The sequence below is a fragment of the Oscarella lobularis genome, chromosome 12, assembly GCF_947507565.1.
Source record: "Oscarella lobularis chromosome 12, ooOscLobu1.1, whole genome shotgun sequence".
Lineage (NCBI taxonomy): Eukaryota > Metazoa > Porifera > Homoscleromorpha > Homosclerophorida > Oscarellidae > Oscarella > Oscarella lobularis.
This window is the reverse complement of record NC_089186.1, coordinates 943,976-961,976: the sequence shown is the minus strand read 5'-3', so window position 1 is coordinate 961,976 and position 18,001 is coordinate 943,976. Positions and strand designations below refer to the sequence as shown.

Here is an 18,001-nt window from a genome sequence, read left to right as displayed (position 1 = left end):
GCCAACAGGTCAAAAAAAGAGTGTTTAGGAGACGGTCCGTTAAATAAAGCTACCTCGACTTATTAAATGAGTAAAATATGCGATTAATGTTTTGGATAAAAATGAGGCCCCATTAGGAACCGGGCCATTAAAATTTCGTTCATTCAAAGGCACAGGCAGCATTTTCTGCATTAAACAAGAGCTACTTCGACTTATTAATAGCGTAAAATATGCTATTAATTTTTTGGATAAAAATGAGGCCCCATTACGAACAGGGCCACAAACATTTTGTTTATTCAAAGGCAAAGGAAGCAATTTCTGCATTAAATAAGAGATACGTCGACTTATTTATAGTGTAAAATATGCGATTAATTTTTTGGATAAAGGTGAGGCCCCATTATGAACCGGACCACGGAAATTTCGTTTATTTAAATGCTAAGGCTGCAATGAAAACGTTTTTCTGAATCAAATTAGAGCTGCTTCGACTGATTTATAGCAAAAAACGAGCGATTAGTTTTACAGATAATAATGGTGCCCCAATTGGAAACGGGCTGTAAAAATTTCTTTTATTTAAAGGGGAAGGCAGCAATTTCTGCATCAAATTAGAGCTACTTTGACTCATTTATAAAATATGCGATTAATTTTTTGGCTAAAGGTGAGGCCCCATTAGGAACCGGACCAGGAGTCAGTTCGTCGAGCAAATGTCTCAGGCAAGAAATTCGATGTCTTTGCAGATAACAAAGAACGTCTTCTCAGATTATTAACCAACCGCCAAAAAGGGCAGCAAGAAAAGTTGCCATTCTGTGGAACTGCGGTTTGCGGGGAAGCTTTTCTTCTCTCCAAAGAGGTATTTGTATAACTCTACATTGACGTAACAGTAGTCAAATGGGGTAGATTTAGCTAATAAAATTACCTGAGAAAACAGGATAGTACAGAGTAAATAGGTTTTCCATGCTGTTGATGTAAATATGAAATGGAGCAAGGGCACAAGAGATAGTATTGGAGACTGTTCGCACCGACTCTAGATTAAGAAACAAATTGTATCTAATTTACTAAATAATTTTCTGCTACATGTGCCACCTGTTTCTTCAAAATATAGAATGTCGGATACCCTGAAACGTCAACTGGCACAGTCTCGTTTACCGGCGCTCCAACACTCTTCACCGGTGCCGAATAGACGCTTGTTAAGCTGACAGAAAAGCCGATCAAAAAAGTGCCCAAAATAACGAGAAAGAGTAGGACGTCGTAGAAGATTCCGAAGAAAGACAGCTGTATCGGACCGAGAAGCGAATGAGCTTGAAGATACCACAAAAATCGGACGGTGCTGAGAAGAGACGCCAAGCCGAGAAAATGAAACGAAGCGCGAATCACTTGGAAGCCATCGTCGACGGCGTAGTAGCCTACAAATAGAAGAACGTAGTAAGAAGTGAAACTGATAATGAGAACTATGTCGAGGATGTTGCTCCAGTTTGCTGCATAGTGAGTGAACTTCTGTCGATGACTAAACGCTTGAGCGACTTCTTGGAGTGCGAGAGCAACAACGAAGACGAGAACAATCCAATCGAGATTGCTTGGCGAGGTAGCCGGGATGTCGCTTGATTTGAGTGAGACGTTGATGACGAGAAAAAGAACGAAGAGGAGGTAGGTTACGGTATTGGCTACGTAGACAATGACCAGTTCACTGACTTTCATCCACTCTGTGTAGCGCGTCCGCAGGCAGGAAAATCGGAGGCAGGGAAGACAGAAGGCAAAAACGAAGGGCAGGAAAAACGCTTTGGCGAGAAATAGGAAGACTTTGTACGCGTACTGTCGCCTCCCTAGTCTTACTTTGCCGTACCAAGACGTCTTCACCATCTGCTGAACGAGAACGGAGGCGATAAACTAAAATAGAACGTCAGTTACTTGTATAACAAATTACTGTTGCGGAGTGGGATCTATAACACCAAAAGTAGGTCTACGACAAGCTCTTGAAGCACAATTCAATTCGGTCTCATGGTGAATTCTGATGAGTGGCATGCATGGTATAAAGTCAAAGGTATGCATGAGTAGAGTAACCACGTCAGTCAAGCCTAAATGTACATGCTTCTATGCGAATACGAGGTAAGGAGTGAGGTACGACGTAAATTTGGTATATAGGTCCTATGGAATAGTATGCACGAGAAGAGCCCATGCAGTGGAGAGTGTGCGCGCAAACTATTCAAACCCAGAATTTCTCCGTGCAAAATGACTTACCATCTTTTGATTGTTTTCGATTCCGTACTCAAACAAATCCTGTCCAATGTTATCTTCTGTCCAATGGGCCTTATCCATCATCTCGACGGCGAGACTCTGCATACTCTCGGACAACAACAAAAGCTCGAGGCGATGCAATTGCTCGCGCTTGGAACACTCGCAATAGAGCGCTGCCAATTGAAGCGTCATTTCAATCGGCTTCGCTGACATCCGAATCACCCGGTGATCAGCGAGAAGAGTCACCTTCTCGTATGGAAGATCTCTCATTTTCGAGACGACACACGTTGCTCCAATTTTTAGAAGAAACTGCAAAAAATAACCAAATATGCGTTTATAAACGATTTAAGAAAAATAAATTGTTAAATTTAGACACTAACGGAATACTATTAATTGAGTATTACGGTATATACCTTGACGCTTTCCAAGCTTCCGGATTTAACTGCATGCTGAAGCATAGAGTTGGCGTGTTTACTCAGCAGCTGAGGTCACTTCTGCTCTACAAGACTGATCAACGATTTACCCTTGTCTTCAAGCCCAGCCATCAGCTCGAGAGAGTTTGGCTCCTCGGGGGTCAATTTAAATTCCAAATTGGTGCCCTTGTCAATTAGATTTTCGACGTAGTCCATGTTAAAAGCCTTTCCGGATGCTAGCTAAAAGAGAAATGATAAGTTGCAAGACTATTAAAAAATGACATCTTTTATCTCATCAAAGCGGACTAAATGAGAACATTGCATCTCTACAGGGTTCTGCCCGCCTTGGCAAGAGAAAAGATGAAGATCCTAGGGTGCACCGACCAGATCATGAAGCAAGGCGCTGTCCCCGCCTACGTCCCTGTCGGACGACAGAAGAATCTCCAAGAGGTTAACAGGGCATAAATTCGCGACAGCCGCTTGCAGGACAGAGCGATCGTTATGATCGCGTGCCGTAGGATCGGCACCGAGATCGAGAAGCGTTTGGAGGGCTGTAAGAGAGAAGAGACACGTTTCCTACTGCATGGAATAAGCGGGCTCTCACATTCTGCGCAAGAGCGCCGTTTCGTTTCGTCGTCTTCGCTCGATTTAGAAAAAGCGTCGAATAGAACGTGCAGTACTGTCAGTTTGACCCCGACGGTGCCGTCGTCGTAGCGCTGCTTCACATTCGCTCCGCTGTCGACGTGCAGTGCAATTCGCCTCGCTTGGCCTTCGCCGAAGTTCTCCAGTTCGTTCCGCAGGAGAGTTTGAGGATCGGTGTCCTTCTCGACTGTCGACTTATTCGCTCCCACGGTCGCATCGGCGACGTCGGAGTTCGCTTCGGTTTTTGTAGGCGATATATAAGAAAGACTTCTGAGCTCGACTGCTTCTCTGCTTGCCATCGATGGGGCGTTTTTGCCCAGGATGTGAAGATGTGACTGACGTTAATTCGTCGAGAAGATATCACACTAACTATTCAAGTGTTCATCCGGCATTTGATAAGAAAACCCAGCTGACCTTTTCAGATACTTACAAACCATCAATTTGGTCCAATAACCAGAAAATTTTTCGCAAAGAATTTTGGCGAAATCAGGTAATTGGCGAATCTTGGTCTCCAAAAGAGAAGTCCTCTCAAGAAGACTCATTGGCCGATTAAAAATTAAATCCTCGCCGTTGCCACTGCCACCACCCAGTATCACTCTTGAAAGAGATGAGTGGACTGCATGAGGCAAAATAGAAAAAAGAGAGTTCGTAAAGTTATCAATAAACTTTTCCAAATCGCTTTTGTCACTGTAGGCAAATTTCATCCATTGTTCGACATCAGCTATATCTTCGTCATCAAGTTCCGAGACTCTTTCTAAGTACACGTAATTCCAATTATGCAGAAAGAGAGATTGATAGCAATAGTGCAAAGTTCCTACACTTGCTGGAAAATGAAGCAACAGGAGAAACGATTTCCCGATCTTCTCTCCATTTTCTTCAATCAATGTTCGAGCAATGTTGATTTGCCTTCGAGTGCACTGATCCATGTTAACAACCATTAGAAACAGATGGCTGCTTCCAGCCAGATAAGCCTTTATCCGCAAACGAAGATTATCCAGAGAAGAGACGTGCTCGAGCTTGCAAACAACGCAATCCAGCAACGAGCTAGAGTGGTCCATAGACATTTCCACGCTCGCAGCATCGTCTGACCATCTGAGAATGAGAGGAGTTGTTCGAGTGTAGCACACAGTTTTGAACGATGAATTGCAGATGTCTGTACTGTGAACAAGATTCTGCAACGAGAAATGATGCTGATGCTGTAAGTAATGGTCAATGTACACTTTGGGTAGCGTCGTCGAGTTGAATATAATCGCTTCCGGGGTAGCAATCTGCAAGAGACGAACGCAGACGTGACGAACCATCCACTGAACTAAGCACGAAAACGAGAACGCTTCGGGCAGAGAAATAGGAGCACTCTTTTCTTCTGCAGAAGAGTCATCTTTCGACTTCTGAATACAATCAGTGAGCCATTCGAAAATCAAACGAGGATTGTCCATTAGCAATTTTCTCGTAGCAGCGATATCCGAAGAGGTGTCTGAGCATGTCAGAGACAAGATGCTCGCTGTTTCTGTGCGAAGAGATAACGATACTGAAAATTTGCACGCTTCGCGAATGAACCGTTCGAGATGATCTGCTATGACAGGTGCCTTTTTCTGCCAGACAGCGGCATCAGCCTGACGCGGCTCGCTCCCGTCGTGGCTTGTATAGCCTACTTCGGCTTTCATTTCTTCACCACTGCCTTTTTCAAATGGAAATAGTCGTTCTTTCGCCTCGGGCGATCCTAGCTTTGGTAGCATCTCCAAAAACAAGGAATTGACCGTTTGATCTGTCCACCCGTACAAATTTTTTGGGCCTAGCGTTTTTTCAAACGTGACCACTTTATCGCGAGCCAATCGCACAGCCTTCCTCAAAACAGGAGGCAGCGAGGCAACAGAAGCGTCAAGCCAATCCTCAATCGAAACAAGGTACTTTTCGAAACGATTCAGAAACGGCGGAGGAGTGTTCTCCAACTCCGACTGTCGCACGTGAACAATGCAGCGAAAACTTGGATCAACACGGCAAGGCTTTGAATGGGAACCAATTGCTATATTCGCATAGTAACGATCAGCGATTCTGCGAAAACGCTGATTAAACAAATCGTAAAAGCTTTCATTTATGTCGTCGGTTTGACTCAGAATCACGGTGCGACCTTCCAAAGCAGCGTGCCTTATGGACGAGATAACGTGGACTTTTTGCAGATCATTGTCACCCGGAAAATCGTTACAAGAGAAGACGCGGGTAGGACCTTTTTCCAAGACGCCGTGTTGAAAGAGAAGGCGAGTCATGGAGTCGTCCTCGCTTGCGTCAATGATCAACTTGTATCGCACTTCTGCGTCGCCGCCTTCACCGCCGAGTGTTTGGTTTGCCTCCATAGTATCATTCAAACTATCCTTTAGAATTTGAGCGACGTTTCTCATTTCAAGTTCTGTCAGAGATTTAGGCCTGTCTAATGCTGACAAAAAGCTGTTCGCCAGATCAATGAATAGAGACTTGGGGATTCCGTTGAAGTTGCGTTCGAGGGCCCTGAGAACCAGTTGAGACATAGATCTTTGCTCTGTGCCGACGACTGAATTACGATGACGGCGAATATAGCGAATGAAATGAATGAAATCTCGTAATCCAAAGAAATTCTTGAACTCGTCCTTTTCCATCAGCTTCAAGTACCGATCGCAAAATTTATTCACAGTAAGAGCTAGTGAACTTTGATCATCCAAACATCCTGAGGCGAGAGTCTGTAATTCATCCAGATCCATTTTTGGTCGAAAAAGATTCACAGCGCGGTTTGACTTCGCCGCGTCGAGAACGTTATTCGTTATGGCAACGAACGAAACTGCGGGACTGTCCAAGTAATAGTGCAAAGCTTTCAGAGACTCGTGACTCTCTTCCGGAAGCCCGGCTTCATCCATGAACACCACGCAATTCACGGGTAGGCGAGACTTCTCGTGATTCTTCTGTCGGGTTATTGCTCTTTGAAAAATTTTCTCAATTTCGCGAGACGTTGAACGTCTTGAGCACTGATAATGGTGAACATCAAGAGCCGGAAACGAGCGAAAAAGTTCGCTCGGCGATTCGGCTTCTTTCAGATTTGCTGCCGCCAAATTGAAGGATAGCGTCTTTGACGAGCCTGGCGCTCCAACTATTATCAATGGAACACGGCAAAGGGTGCAGACAACAATTGCAAATAAGTTCTCTTTCAGGGCCTTGGTTTTTGCCACACCACTAGGCAAGTGCATGTGAGAAACACAAAAGTCAATTTCTTTCTCGAACGTTGATAGGAAGACGGGACTCATGCTGCCAGCGGAACATTCGTTCATCCACTTGCTGAATCGTTCGCGATATTTCCCGTCAAGTCTGAGATAATACACGATCCCAAGAGACACCCATAGAGCGTGCTCTGCATCTTGAAAAGAGGCTGGAGAGAAACTTGGATATTTCATGAAGAAGTCAAAGAAAGTAAATACTCGCTGGATGTCACGTTGGCTAACGCAGCTTTTTGCTCGAATCGCTGCTTCTGATATTGAGAAATTACTCTCAAGTTGCTCTTTGGCAAACTCTCGTATTAGATTCTGAGCTTCAGAAATACGATCTGTCAAAATGTCACGGACTAGCGCAAGCGAATTTAAGTCGCGCTTCATAGCCAGAATCTGTTCAATGTAGGCATTTTCCTGGTGAGGTTCGAGCGCCCCGTAATCCCATCGAAGAAACTCCAAAGTGGGTGGAAGTGGGCGAACATAGTAATTTCCCAGCACCCAATCCTCTTCCTCCCAATTGCTTCTGATTACCACGCTACTGCTGCGATGCGGATTGCTCGCGGCGGCAATGAAAAGATTCGGCGGTAGATCGTCTCCTTCCATAGTTCCGTCAATCAAAATTTCCTTGAACAAGCCCATGCACGACGACGTGTTGATTTCGTCAAAAAATATTACTACAGAAGGAACAGCATTAGGTGAGTTTTCCACAGGACTGTGATGAGACAGAATCTTTCGAGCCAACGCAATTTTATCTTTCATGAAAGACTTCACGTCCTCCGGCGTGAGTGCAGCGTGGACGCTGAGCTTGAAGAACGTAGATCTTATTTTACCGCAAAAAATAGCCATGAAAACATCTGCTGCAAATGAAGAACCGTGTTCCAATTCTTCGATCCTTTCCCCAAAAGAGGATGTCATTTTTTCGTCACTGGCATTATCATCTACTAGTAAGAGAACGGAGAAATTCTTCAGATGAACGGCTAAAAGACGTGAAACATTTGGGCATTCGCGGCAAACTGCAGCGACGTCGGATTTTTCAAAATTCAAAACAACTTCCGGATTTCTCTCCATCCTTTTGAGCTCACTTAAAACCGTCACTAAAGCAGACAACTCCTGGCTCATGGCACCCTTCTTTGTCACCTTTTCCTGCAGAATGTCAGCTATTTGACCGGCAACCTTTACATTGGATTCACAAACGGACTGATTCCAAAGTCGCGAGAGCATCTGCACCAGAGCAGTTTTTCCCACCCCGGTTTCTCCTTCTATGATTACGGGAACGCCACACCGTCTTCGTTCATTCAGAGTTAGCATTTTTACAGCGTAGTCAGGAGTCAGCACGTACTTGTGCTCGTCAATAAGAGACAGGCGCTTTTTTTCCGGCAATTTCAAACTGAGTGCTTTAGAAAGGCACTGATCGAGTACTTCTCTTTGGCTAATTTGGGCCAGACTGGGAACTTCAATTTCTATCCTTTCCAGGCGGTCTTGCTTTTCTTTATCGAGTTTATCCGGACGTAGGCAAAGGAAGTAAAAGCTGGCGGATTTGCCTTCAAAATCGTAAATAATTAACTCCAGATTGTCTTCTCCAGATTTCATATCAGTTTTGCACATCGCCTTTACTTCATCAAGCATAGCAGACATTAGGGTCGATCCAAGCTTCTTGGTATCAGTTTCTGATCCCTTTAGTCGAGTCACGCCCTGATTGTAATTGAAGTAGGAGGACTCGTCCAGAGCCCAACAACGCCTTTCCATGTACTTCACAAACAAAACCTGAGACACTTTTCTTTGCTTTGCGTGCTCAGGCATGTACCTATCTAACAAGTGGTAGCACTCGTCGTCGCAAAGGTCCTTTTCAACAGAAAATTTGACGATTTCCATCTCTTCACTTTTCGCCCGTCGGAGTTTTTTTAGAAACCGTTTCTTTGCCTTAGCTAACTTGTCGATGCTTCCGTTATCGTAAGCTTTTAAATACTTGCAAACGAGTTGCACACTACTGTCAATGTCAAAAGGTGCGTCTGATGATATTCTGTAGGGATTTCCGAAGTAATAGAAAAGCGGGAAACAGCTGAGGAACGAACTAAGGTCAGTTTCACTGCCCTTGTGTCCTGAAGGAACTTCAATGTAGATGTGCCATGCGCAATCGCCGCAAAGACGGAACGATTTCCCCGTTTCGGTGTCCTCGACAAATCCCATGCAAATCAACGAGAACATAAACCAGAACATTTCCGTCCTCAAGGATTCATAACGATTGAATTCGGCTTGGCTAATGTCATCTTTGGCCTCTTTCGGAGGAGCAATAGTAAAGTTGAAGTAAATGCAAGCTTGCAATTGCCTCTCTCGGTAGAGATTCTGAAGCTTTTCAATAGCGTGCAGTGGAGCGAATGCTTCGTGAACAGCAATGACGCAGACCTGTTCTTCACAGAACATCTCGCTCAACTGCTTTCGAATGTAATGCGACTTTCCGTTTCCTGCTTCACCATAAACTAGCGTAAGATTACGGAGGTTGTTGTACTCCTGAACCCAATCCTTAAAGTAAGTTTTAGTTTTTATTTCCTGTTTCGCTACTAGAGCCAAAGGTTCTTCTCTGTAACGAAAGACTTGAATCCAAGGAGCTTCGTGGAATACTGCATTGTCCGTTAAAATGTAGCATACATTGACTTTAGATTTCAACGACTTGTCCATCTGAAATCTCAGAACGTCTTCTTGCAACTCAATCCTCAACTTGTTCACCTCCACTAAAGTAAAAATTCTGCTCGGAAACGCACGGGCTCTTTGCAAAAACAAATTCAGGTCTTCTTTCAACGTTTCTTCCGTGCAACGAAGTAATTCGTACGATTCTGGAAATCCATCGTACAATTTAACAATTAGTTCAAAAAGCTGTTTTCGGCTAAATCCAAAAGCAAGGTAGACACTCTGTGCAACTGTATCTTTTTTAGCTGTCCTTCTCATTGGCGATGCACGAAGGCTCTTGTCCGTTCTTAGCTTTTCTAGAAAAACAGCAGCAGTGTCCATTGATGACTCAGTTTCACGTAGCATATAGCTACGACGTTCAAGAATGGCTTGAATGACTTGTGTTAGCCTCAGTATAGTCTCTCTTTTAGCGTCAAATATTTTACTTGAGAGCTGCACTAAATCTCTTAAGACAGGAGTAGGTCCCAGCGACTTTGCGATAATAAAGACAGCTCGGACACCAAAAAGCAATAGCTGAGGATACTTTGTACGAAAGCTTTCAAGGAGCTCCCGCCAATCGCTGAGCATAACTTCTGTATTATGAAGAACTTTATCAAGATTGGGCTCGGTCACTTCGTATTGCAAAGTTTTTTGGAAACCTTTGTGACACAATTTGAACAGAATCACTGACACTTCATAGATTTTTTGGAAGAAAGCAAACTGCTCCTGGAACGTACGTATCTTTTCTTGATGCTCCGACTTTTCGTCACTTTCCATAAAGCTTAGCCTGCGAACGAAATCTTCAAGCTCTTCAGAACTCATTTTGCGAGTGACTTCTTGCTCAGTTTGATCAATTGAAAGCTGCGTTGTAAATTCGTTACGTTTGGTCTTAAACTTCTCATGCCAATTAGGTTCTGAAGTTACTGAGGAGCTGTAAACAGCGCCACTATGCAGTTCGCTGCCAAACTCACTCGAGATTTTTCTTACAGTCCGAACTTCTCTGACAGAATAACTTAGCTCCAAGAAGTGGGCACCTGCGCCAAATGCAAGTTCTTCCTCGCCCAAATAGAACGTAATTAATCCGTTTTTCATAATAGCTTCCAAGTCGGTTATAACGTTTGCAAAAGTGTCACCCTGCACACAGAAAAATTCAAATAAATGGGTTCACTACGACAGTCTATATACGTTACCTCTGATTTGACAAACCAAAGTTTGACTAGATTCATATTATTGTTGACTGTGCAAATCTCGTTAGCCCAATTATTGTAAGAGAATATTTCGGATTCTTTCAACTTGTTCAAAAGATCGACAAACGTCGCTTTTGGATCGGTGAAAGGCGCAATGCATTCAAACGCAACTAGCAGATGATTTAGAACCGCTTCGTTGTATTCTTCATTTTGAAGTTGATTTGTTATTAGCTGGACCTACAGAGCAGATAACACATTTTCTTAATGCTGCATGGCATTAAGTTCACCTGCTCTTTAAAGCGAACGCGTCCGTCCGTTGAGAAGAACGATCCATTTCTTATCAGATGAAAGAATTCATCGCTTTCCAAAACCTATACAGAGAAAGCTTTGTTCGCGCTGAATCGTGTGAAGACTGCATTGATACCGCAAAGAAGAGACGAAGTCTATTGTGCGGCGTATTAAGCAAGATTTTGTCCAAATTTTCTCTTAAAACACTGCAGTCGCGTGTTGTTAGCTCTTTCAAATCGACATCTAGAGATACGCAAAAAATAAGACCGGACTCTCAAAATGGTTTTTAGATAACATACCATTCGCAGACTTGAGATTTAAGAATCGCCTGTCATTTTCCACAAAAACCATTTTATATTGATGGCAGAATTCGTCCATAGCCTAGCAACTTGACCTTAAAAACATTTTCTCAACTTTGGTACTACACTTTCACTTACACGAATTAGCTTTGAATAATCCGTCACACCAATCATGTCCGCTATGCCTTGTCGCACTTCGTCCAGCTTTCCACCACAAGATTTCGAAAATTCTTCATACTGAAGAAGTTTTTCAAGCTCCGCCTTAACACTGACACCTCGAAAACGTTCTTGTCCAAGTATTGATACATTCCTGTGGCGTGCCTCGTTATTTAGCAGAAGCTCCAAAGAGGCTTTTGCGCCTTCCAGTGCTCTTTTGAACGTCTAAACACGTGAAAGCTAGCTTTGATCAAATGAAATTCTCATAACCTTAGGCTTACCACTAGGTGTACCGCAGAACTATCGTGAGTCTCTTCGTCCTCTTCGTCGGAATCCTCGCTCCTCGATTTACGCGTCATCTGCGGATTGTCTTTGATCTGCCGCATCTCTCGCTCCAAATACGAGAAGAAAAACACAGAGTTGTTCGCCGTGAAGCAGCCCAGCATGGGCAGTAGATCGCGAATAGGAGCCAGCCAACTGTTAACTACATTGAAGACCTCGCAAGCTTCAGCATACGTACAATTAAAACTTCCTCGCTCAGGATATGACTTGGCATAACAGTTAATTTTAAGCAAATTTTTCTCCCGGAGGTCTCTCACATTTGGGTCTATTTTCACTTTCCAATATTCCAGAGTGTTCTCAAAACTCACCCTGCAAAAACGTACAGACTTTAATTCAGCATTAGAAATGATTTACTAGTTGAATTACACTTTGGTGGTTGTATATTGATCTTGAAAGTAGAGAAGTTCTACCAGCTCGCGTGCCATACAGACAAAAGAGGACGCCATTGCGTTAACGTCATCCTTGGGAGGAATAACCTCTGCGCTCGAGAAGCAGCTGTAGAAAGTCTTAATTTGATCGTATTTGTGTTCGAATAACTTTGCATCGCTAAAGGATATTTCTCCTTTCTGAAATCGAGACTTCTGCTCGACTAGCCAGGCACAAACGTCTGAGTGCCAGTTTCTGTACTTGGTTTGATCATCTGTTAAGAGGCTTCTTTCGTCACTCGTTTCCAAAGTAGATGGCCAAGAAACGTCATCGTGCATTCGTCCTAAAAGCTGAACGACAAATGGCATAGAAAATAATTTTAGGGATGAAATCGGAATTCTTTCGACAATGGCAGCCATAATATTCCAGAGAGCTACGATTTTGACAGAAATGACTGGACTTGACGCCAGTCTTTCGAATTCGTAGAACGATTTCATTTCGCTTTCTAGCACCGCGACAAAATCCCCAACACTGCTGTCGGCCTTTGTTATAAAAATATCTTCCTGTCTAGGAATCACTGCCTATGAAAAGTTTCAGTCAATAACAGAACAACTGGGTATACCAAGATTCACCTCTAGATACACGACAAGAAGACTTTGGCAAAACATAGATGCTTTCTCTTGCCCAAGGCGAGTCTATAACACATAAGGATTAGTTATAGAAAGGTCAATGTCAGATAGTTTCTACAAGAGCGCCTGCAAGGCTTTTTCTCAGAGGAAGTGCGTGACCCTTGAAATACCTTCGAAGGAAACTAGACAACTCTGTTAACAACGTGTAATCCGCCTCGTGAGAGACAGAACTGTCGCCAAAAAGAGTCAAGATGTCAGGACTTCCGTTTGGATGGCTGAGGGATAGCAAAATGAAGAAGAAGTCTCGACGACTTGCATATGCCGGTTGGGCAACGCGTTGTAAAAACGAAAGCATGCTTCGTTTAGCAAGATTCCATTCTTGACTAAAGTAAGAAGAGAAAAGAACAGTGTTACTTAATACAGTTTTACAGCTTAATTAATAAGCACTTATAAGCAAGTCGACGTTCCGCAATAGACATCGTAAGTAAGCTATATGCGGTTTATACCTTTTAAATCCACTGACCAACTTAAACAGATCCTGCCACGGACGCTGCTTTAAATCAATAACCTGTGAGAACTTGCAGCCATCTAAAAAGTGTACCAGCGCCTTCACAAGCCAAAAAGACGCTCAAAAATTTTAAAACAGCTGCTCCTGGTACATACCGTCGGCTCAACAAACTTAAACAATTCAAGTGCTGATGTAAACACCGCAACTGGCATCTCAGCAGCGTTCATTTCCAAAAATCCATTAACCTTAATTGCATGCATCAGCCAGCAGGAATCTCTAAGCTAGATTTACCTCTCGGCGAAGGATAGTACGTAGTTGCTCTGGAAGCCTTTGCAGAAACGATGTCACATGAGAAGGCCATTCTCTTGACTTGGTACGAAGACAATAGAGAATGCATTCACACCATTTTCTTATTTCGTTTCTAGCAATGTCATCAAGAACTCTAACGTCGCAGTCTTTTGCACTTTCGTGAAGTTTTTGATGAAGAAAAAGCATTAGATCGCAAGCCTAAATAACACCAGTGCCAAATTTTAGAGAAACGTCTGCCAACGTACCTCCTTCAGCAAAACTTGATCACCCAATGCTTTATAGTGAGAGTGCCGCAAAGAAGAAAATAGACGACTGTCGGACAAAAAATGGGCACAAAGATAACTAGAAAGTGCTTGGCACTTCTCCATATCAAAAGATACGAGAGGAAAAAGGCGACAGAGTAAATCTCTGTAAAAAGAAAATCTGCTTTTAGACAACGTCTTTATAGCAGTTGCTCGTACCTCACAACTGCGAAACTAAAAATTTGAAATTTCACTACAAGTAGAAGAAAGTCTTCAACACTGAAGCTCATACTACTCAGTGGAACGGCAGCTGCAAACTGAAGTGACAAATGTAGGCTGTCTATTGCTTCAGAAGTCCAAGTCATTTGCTTCGCTTCAACAAACTAAAATGCAACAAAATTTTTTGAAAACAACAAAAAGTAGAAGCTGAGCACCTCAATGCAACGCTTCCAAAATTGCAAAGGAGGAATTTTCTCCTTCTGATGAACGTGCAATAAACCAAGTGCGCTACCTGTACTGAAAATTGAGAATTGCATTTTTGCAGCAAAGACGTATACCAGCAAAAAAGAAAATTCGCAAGCCTTCCAAACTTTTCAAATCCGAATATGACGACCTAAACTGTTCTTCACATAGGAATTCAAACACTTGGAACAAAATTTCCGTTGAGCTGTGGCCGAGAGTATCACGCCATGCCACCCTAACATCATTTCTAATCGACGGACCGTACGGAACACAGTAATAACCAAAGGTCAATTAATCTGGCCATACCTTACCTGATTACTTCTTTCACCACATCAATCGCTTTTATGTTCAAGTCACCCAGTTTCCTTGCGCAATTAAAAAAATGCTCTTTTGCTTTGGGTGTAGAAACGCTGAAAAATTAATTAATTATTCATTTAATTAATTAATACGATGTGAAACAATTTGTATATGTATACCACCTGCGGAGTCTCCATGACATCATGATATGAAAAAGAAAGTTCGACTGAAACCCTTCGTTTATATGAGAGGAAAGCACTTCTATAACTCTCTCAATTTTTTTTGAAGCAGAAGAAGACGACACTTTTTTCTCAGAGCACTAAATAAAAATAAAATGAAAATTGGTACTAAAGACGTAAATATTAATGATTTTACAGTTTTGCTGAAGTCGGCAATAAGTTGAAAAAGAGCCTGAAAATTTCCGGGATTTTTGTGCAACGATTGCAGCCACGTGTCCTTTGGACCCAGTAAACTTTTCAGCTTTTTTCGTAGATAAAATCCGGTTTTGGTTCGAAAGAGCGCCGATTTTGTAGGAGGATAGTTCTGATGCAAGTCAGCAGAAAATTCGCTTTGAAAAGTGACAAGAATTTTCTTTCGTAGATCCTTTAGCAAAGACGCACCGGAAGAGAGCAATACAATAACGACAGGTACTTTAGGGTCATTTCCAAGTGAATACGGTTGTTGACTGGGAAAATGATCTGAATTGTGCACAAGTATCAGACCTTTAGATTTCAAGTTCATTTGAGATTGCAAGATGCTCTCAATGTCGTCGCCAACGGAAGATCGTATTTGAGCGATAATCACGTGATCCACATCTTCAGGCTTCTCCTGCAAAGGAAGTCGCTCAGATGGTCGTTTCACGTCGACACCATTCTCAAAAGTAATTTTTTGGCATCGAAGAACCCACGTCTGTTCTCCAATGAGGAGTTCTAAACCTGGAATAGTGAGAACACATGGTTAGAGCTGGACACCGCGTGCTAGGACGCGCTAGTATCGGTGCTCGAGAATGCTACAGCTGAGAGAATACACTGTCGCAGTGCGAATAAGGGAGGAGAACGGTCAGAACACATAAACTTGCCTTGGTAAACAGGATCGCACACTCGGGGTCCGAACATCGATCCGTCCTTCTCACCCATGTGGTCGGTAACGAACTTCAGACCGGGATTTAGCTCCAGTAGTAGGATTCACCGACGCGCTGTCTCACCTTAGCGTTGTGCGTGTTACAGGGGGCAGACTCGATCACAAGGTAAACGCTGCTCTAGCTTACCATTGGCCAATGGTTAATTGCATTTTCCTGGCTAATCTCGTTTCTCCGTGATCCTCACGTGCACCATGGCGAGCATTCGTACATGGATAGTAGAGGAGATTAGTGTTTCTTCGTTTAGGTGCTTTTCTTTATAGACGAATTTTCAGAGGAAGGGAGAGACAGGAAGGCGGTCCGCGGTTCCTTTTGCGGAATTTGGCGCTGTTAGTTCAATTGCATGGCATCGCTTATTGTTCCCGCCATATTGGTGCTGTAGGTTGAGTCGGTGGTACGACGTCTGAGACGTTTTCTGTCGCCTAGGAAATCGGTGCGGCGACGAATCCACGTCTCTGTCAGCTGTCAAAGTGTGATGTCGCGTTGTCGTTTTCCACGATCTATGGCTGCCGGCAAATTGAAACTTGACCAAGTCCTAATATAAAAGAGAAACGTGAGAAAGAAAACCTAAATTAATAAATTATTATTTAATTGACTAAATACATAAAACTCTCTTCAACACCTTAGTACTGTACAGTGTCTGTAATAAGAATAATTCAGCCTTGGCTTCATACCCGTTCAACATAAAATTGGCCTCTCGCAGTTTTCCCACTTCCGCCCGCACCAGCGCTTCTCGCTGCGACTCGTATACTAGCGCCACGGCGTCGTGAATCGTCTTCGGAATGATTCCGGAAAACAGATCCCGACTCCTCGTCGACGCGGGAAAGGAGAGCGGTGTTGCCTTGACAATTAAGAGGCGCTCGACTCGACTGATCGGATTCAGTTGTGATGAAGAGCCGTAGATGTTGTTGTCCTTTTCGGCTAAGGACATCTCTCAACCGATCTGATGAAAAACATCCTAGAAGAGAAAAAGAATAAAGACGCTAATTTAAATAATTAAAAAATATTCTTGTCTTACTCCAAGTTAAAAGAACATTTCTCCCTTCTTCGCAGCGTCGTTGACGTAGCCGTCGACGTAGCCATAAGCAAACTGCATTTAATTAACGAATTCCACGCTCGAAAGACACGCCTACTGATTTTACCCTATATCTAGACTCTCCGTGCTTAACATTACCCTTGCATTCCTGCTCCTGATGAAATTCCGCCATGCCCAAGAAATACGACTGTTTTGCGGTTACAATCGCTGCAAAATCCTAATAAAATATTTTATTTAGATAAAAACCCTGTACTCCAAGCATCTTTCCCTTACGGCAATCGAGCTGCGTCGGCGTAAAAATCCTCCGTCTGAGCAGCAACCTTCAAGCAAATAGGATTCTTTATCTCATCTACATCTTTGTAGTTGTGAAATCGCTCCTTCACCATTTTTTACGGTTACCCTAAGATTGTCTTGAGATAGAGACTCTCCTGATCGAGCTTGAGCCAGCATGACAGCAGCAAAAGCGTCAAGGCTCTTGGAACTCAGATCGGGCTGAGGAAAGCTCGACATCCACGTCGCTGACAACACGGGCGACAAACACGTGAAGAAACGGACCGGGACTTCTTTTCAGTCCCGTATAGAAAAAAGCGAATATCTAGCTTTGACATTTAGAACGCGTTTTCGGATCTACTCTGTGCTCTGTGGTGCTCTATGGGGATCGTAGCACGACTTGAGGGTTCCCATCGCAACGTCCGGCTATACCGTAGGGGGAGGGGTTCCTGAATCCGAACAAGGTAGAGGGGTCGAGCGAGCTGATGAAATATTGCTCCTACCTATAAAAGCAGCTCCTGGCTTACTTTTTGCTTCAAGTTGAAGGGTAGTTAGTGCCCTTTTTTTAGCCACAGTCCGGGGTCCGAGCGATGACGTTTTCGGGTCTTCTTACGCAAAAGTTTCCCGGACAAATCGATATTTTTGGCCTATCCGGGGGACTCCTGAATCCGAACAGGCGATATCTTCGCCAAAAATTGTCGTACCGAAGTCAGCTATATATCAATCAAAAGCTTAGAAATTGCGCTTTCACGCAGCACTAAAACAAATTTTTTCTGCGAGGCTAGAGCAAAGTTACTCGCTTTCCAAGATCCTTAGGGTTATACTCTTTCTCGTGATCAGATATGACCATGAAGCAAATTACTTCAAGAAGAGGCCTCAGTTAATGAATTTATATAAGTTTTGCATAGTTTTGAGCTTGATACGTTTACATGCTTTGAAGTGAGGTCGAAACACTTTGACCTAAGCAACATGCCTTTATGCGGACAGCAGTCAGACACATCCCAAATGTCAGGACAAACCTTTAGAAGGTTCACCCAACCTATTGTATAGTAACTAGTAAGCTACATCTCGTATGAATTAAAAAGCTTTGACTGACGTTTAGCTGAGAGATGCAATTTGCAATACCGAATGACCACGAATCTATTGTTGTTTAGTGAAATAGACTGATTTTGGTCTAAATGACTGATTAAGGTCGGCTATAGTCACTAATCAAATTAGACTACACTATTTTCGAGTGTAAAAATTGACTCGCGCTTGCTATTGCACGCTTATTCTACGAAACGCAAAGCTAAATAGCACTGTAAGACATGGTGCA

General features: G+C 43.2%; 1 protein-coding gene across 1 annotated transcript; it reads right to left on the bottom strand.

The window, feature by feature from the left end:
• Window positions 1-2,661: 2,661 nt before the first annotated feature.
• On the bottom strand, window positions 2,662-16,288 carry LOC136193966 (uncharacterized). Its single transcript, XM_065982975.1, has 25 exons — window positions 16,055-16,288; window positions 15,447-15,915; window positions 15,321-15,393; window positions 14,618-15,177; window positions 14,425-14,561; window positions 14,257-14,355; window positions 14,041-14,192; window positions 13,918-13,994; window positions 13,703-13,866; window positions 13,487-13,649; window positions 13,224-13,439; window positions 13,088-13,177; window positions 12,931-13,031; window positions 12,543-12,807; window positions 12,428-12,490; window positions 11,796-12,376; window positions 11,369-11,738; window positions 11,070-11,312; window positions 10,932-11,013; window positions 10,769-10,875; window positions 10,632-10,715; window positions 10,348-10,581; window positions 3,226-10,291; window positions 3,006-3,172; window positions 2,662-2,861 (listed from the first exon to the last, which is right to left on the bottom strand). The coding sequence occupies exons 3-23, from the start codon at window positions 15,376-15,378 to the stop codon at window positions 3,629-3,631; spliced, it is 10,509 nt and encodes a 3,502-aa protein (XP_065839047.1). The 5' UTR covers window positions 15,379-15,393; window positions 15,447-15,915; window positions 16,055-16,288; the 3' UTR covers window positions 2,662-2,861; window positions 3,006-3,172; window positions 3,226-3,628.
• Between the last annotated feature and the right edge of the window lie 1,713 nt (window positions 16,289-18,001).

What these genes read in the sequence shown, in the direction of transcription:
- LOC136193966 (XM_065982975.1), bottom strand. Translation starts at nt 15,378, where the DNA reads ATGGGTGAGAAGGACGGATCGATGTTCGGACCCCGAGTGTGCGATCCT. An exon ending in GTGCGATCCTGTTTACCAAG is followed by an intron (nt 15,178 to 15,320) that starts GCAAGTTTATGT and finishes TCACTATTCCAG; the next exon opens with GTTTAGAACTCCTCATTGGA. An exon ending in AAAGCCTTGCAGGCGCTCTT is followed by an intron (nt 12,491 to 12,542) that starts GTAGAAACTATC and finishes TATGTGTTATAG; the next exon opens with ACTCGCCTTGGGCAAGAGAA.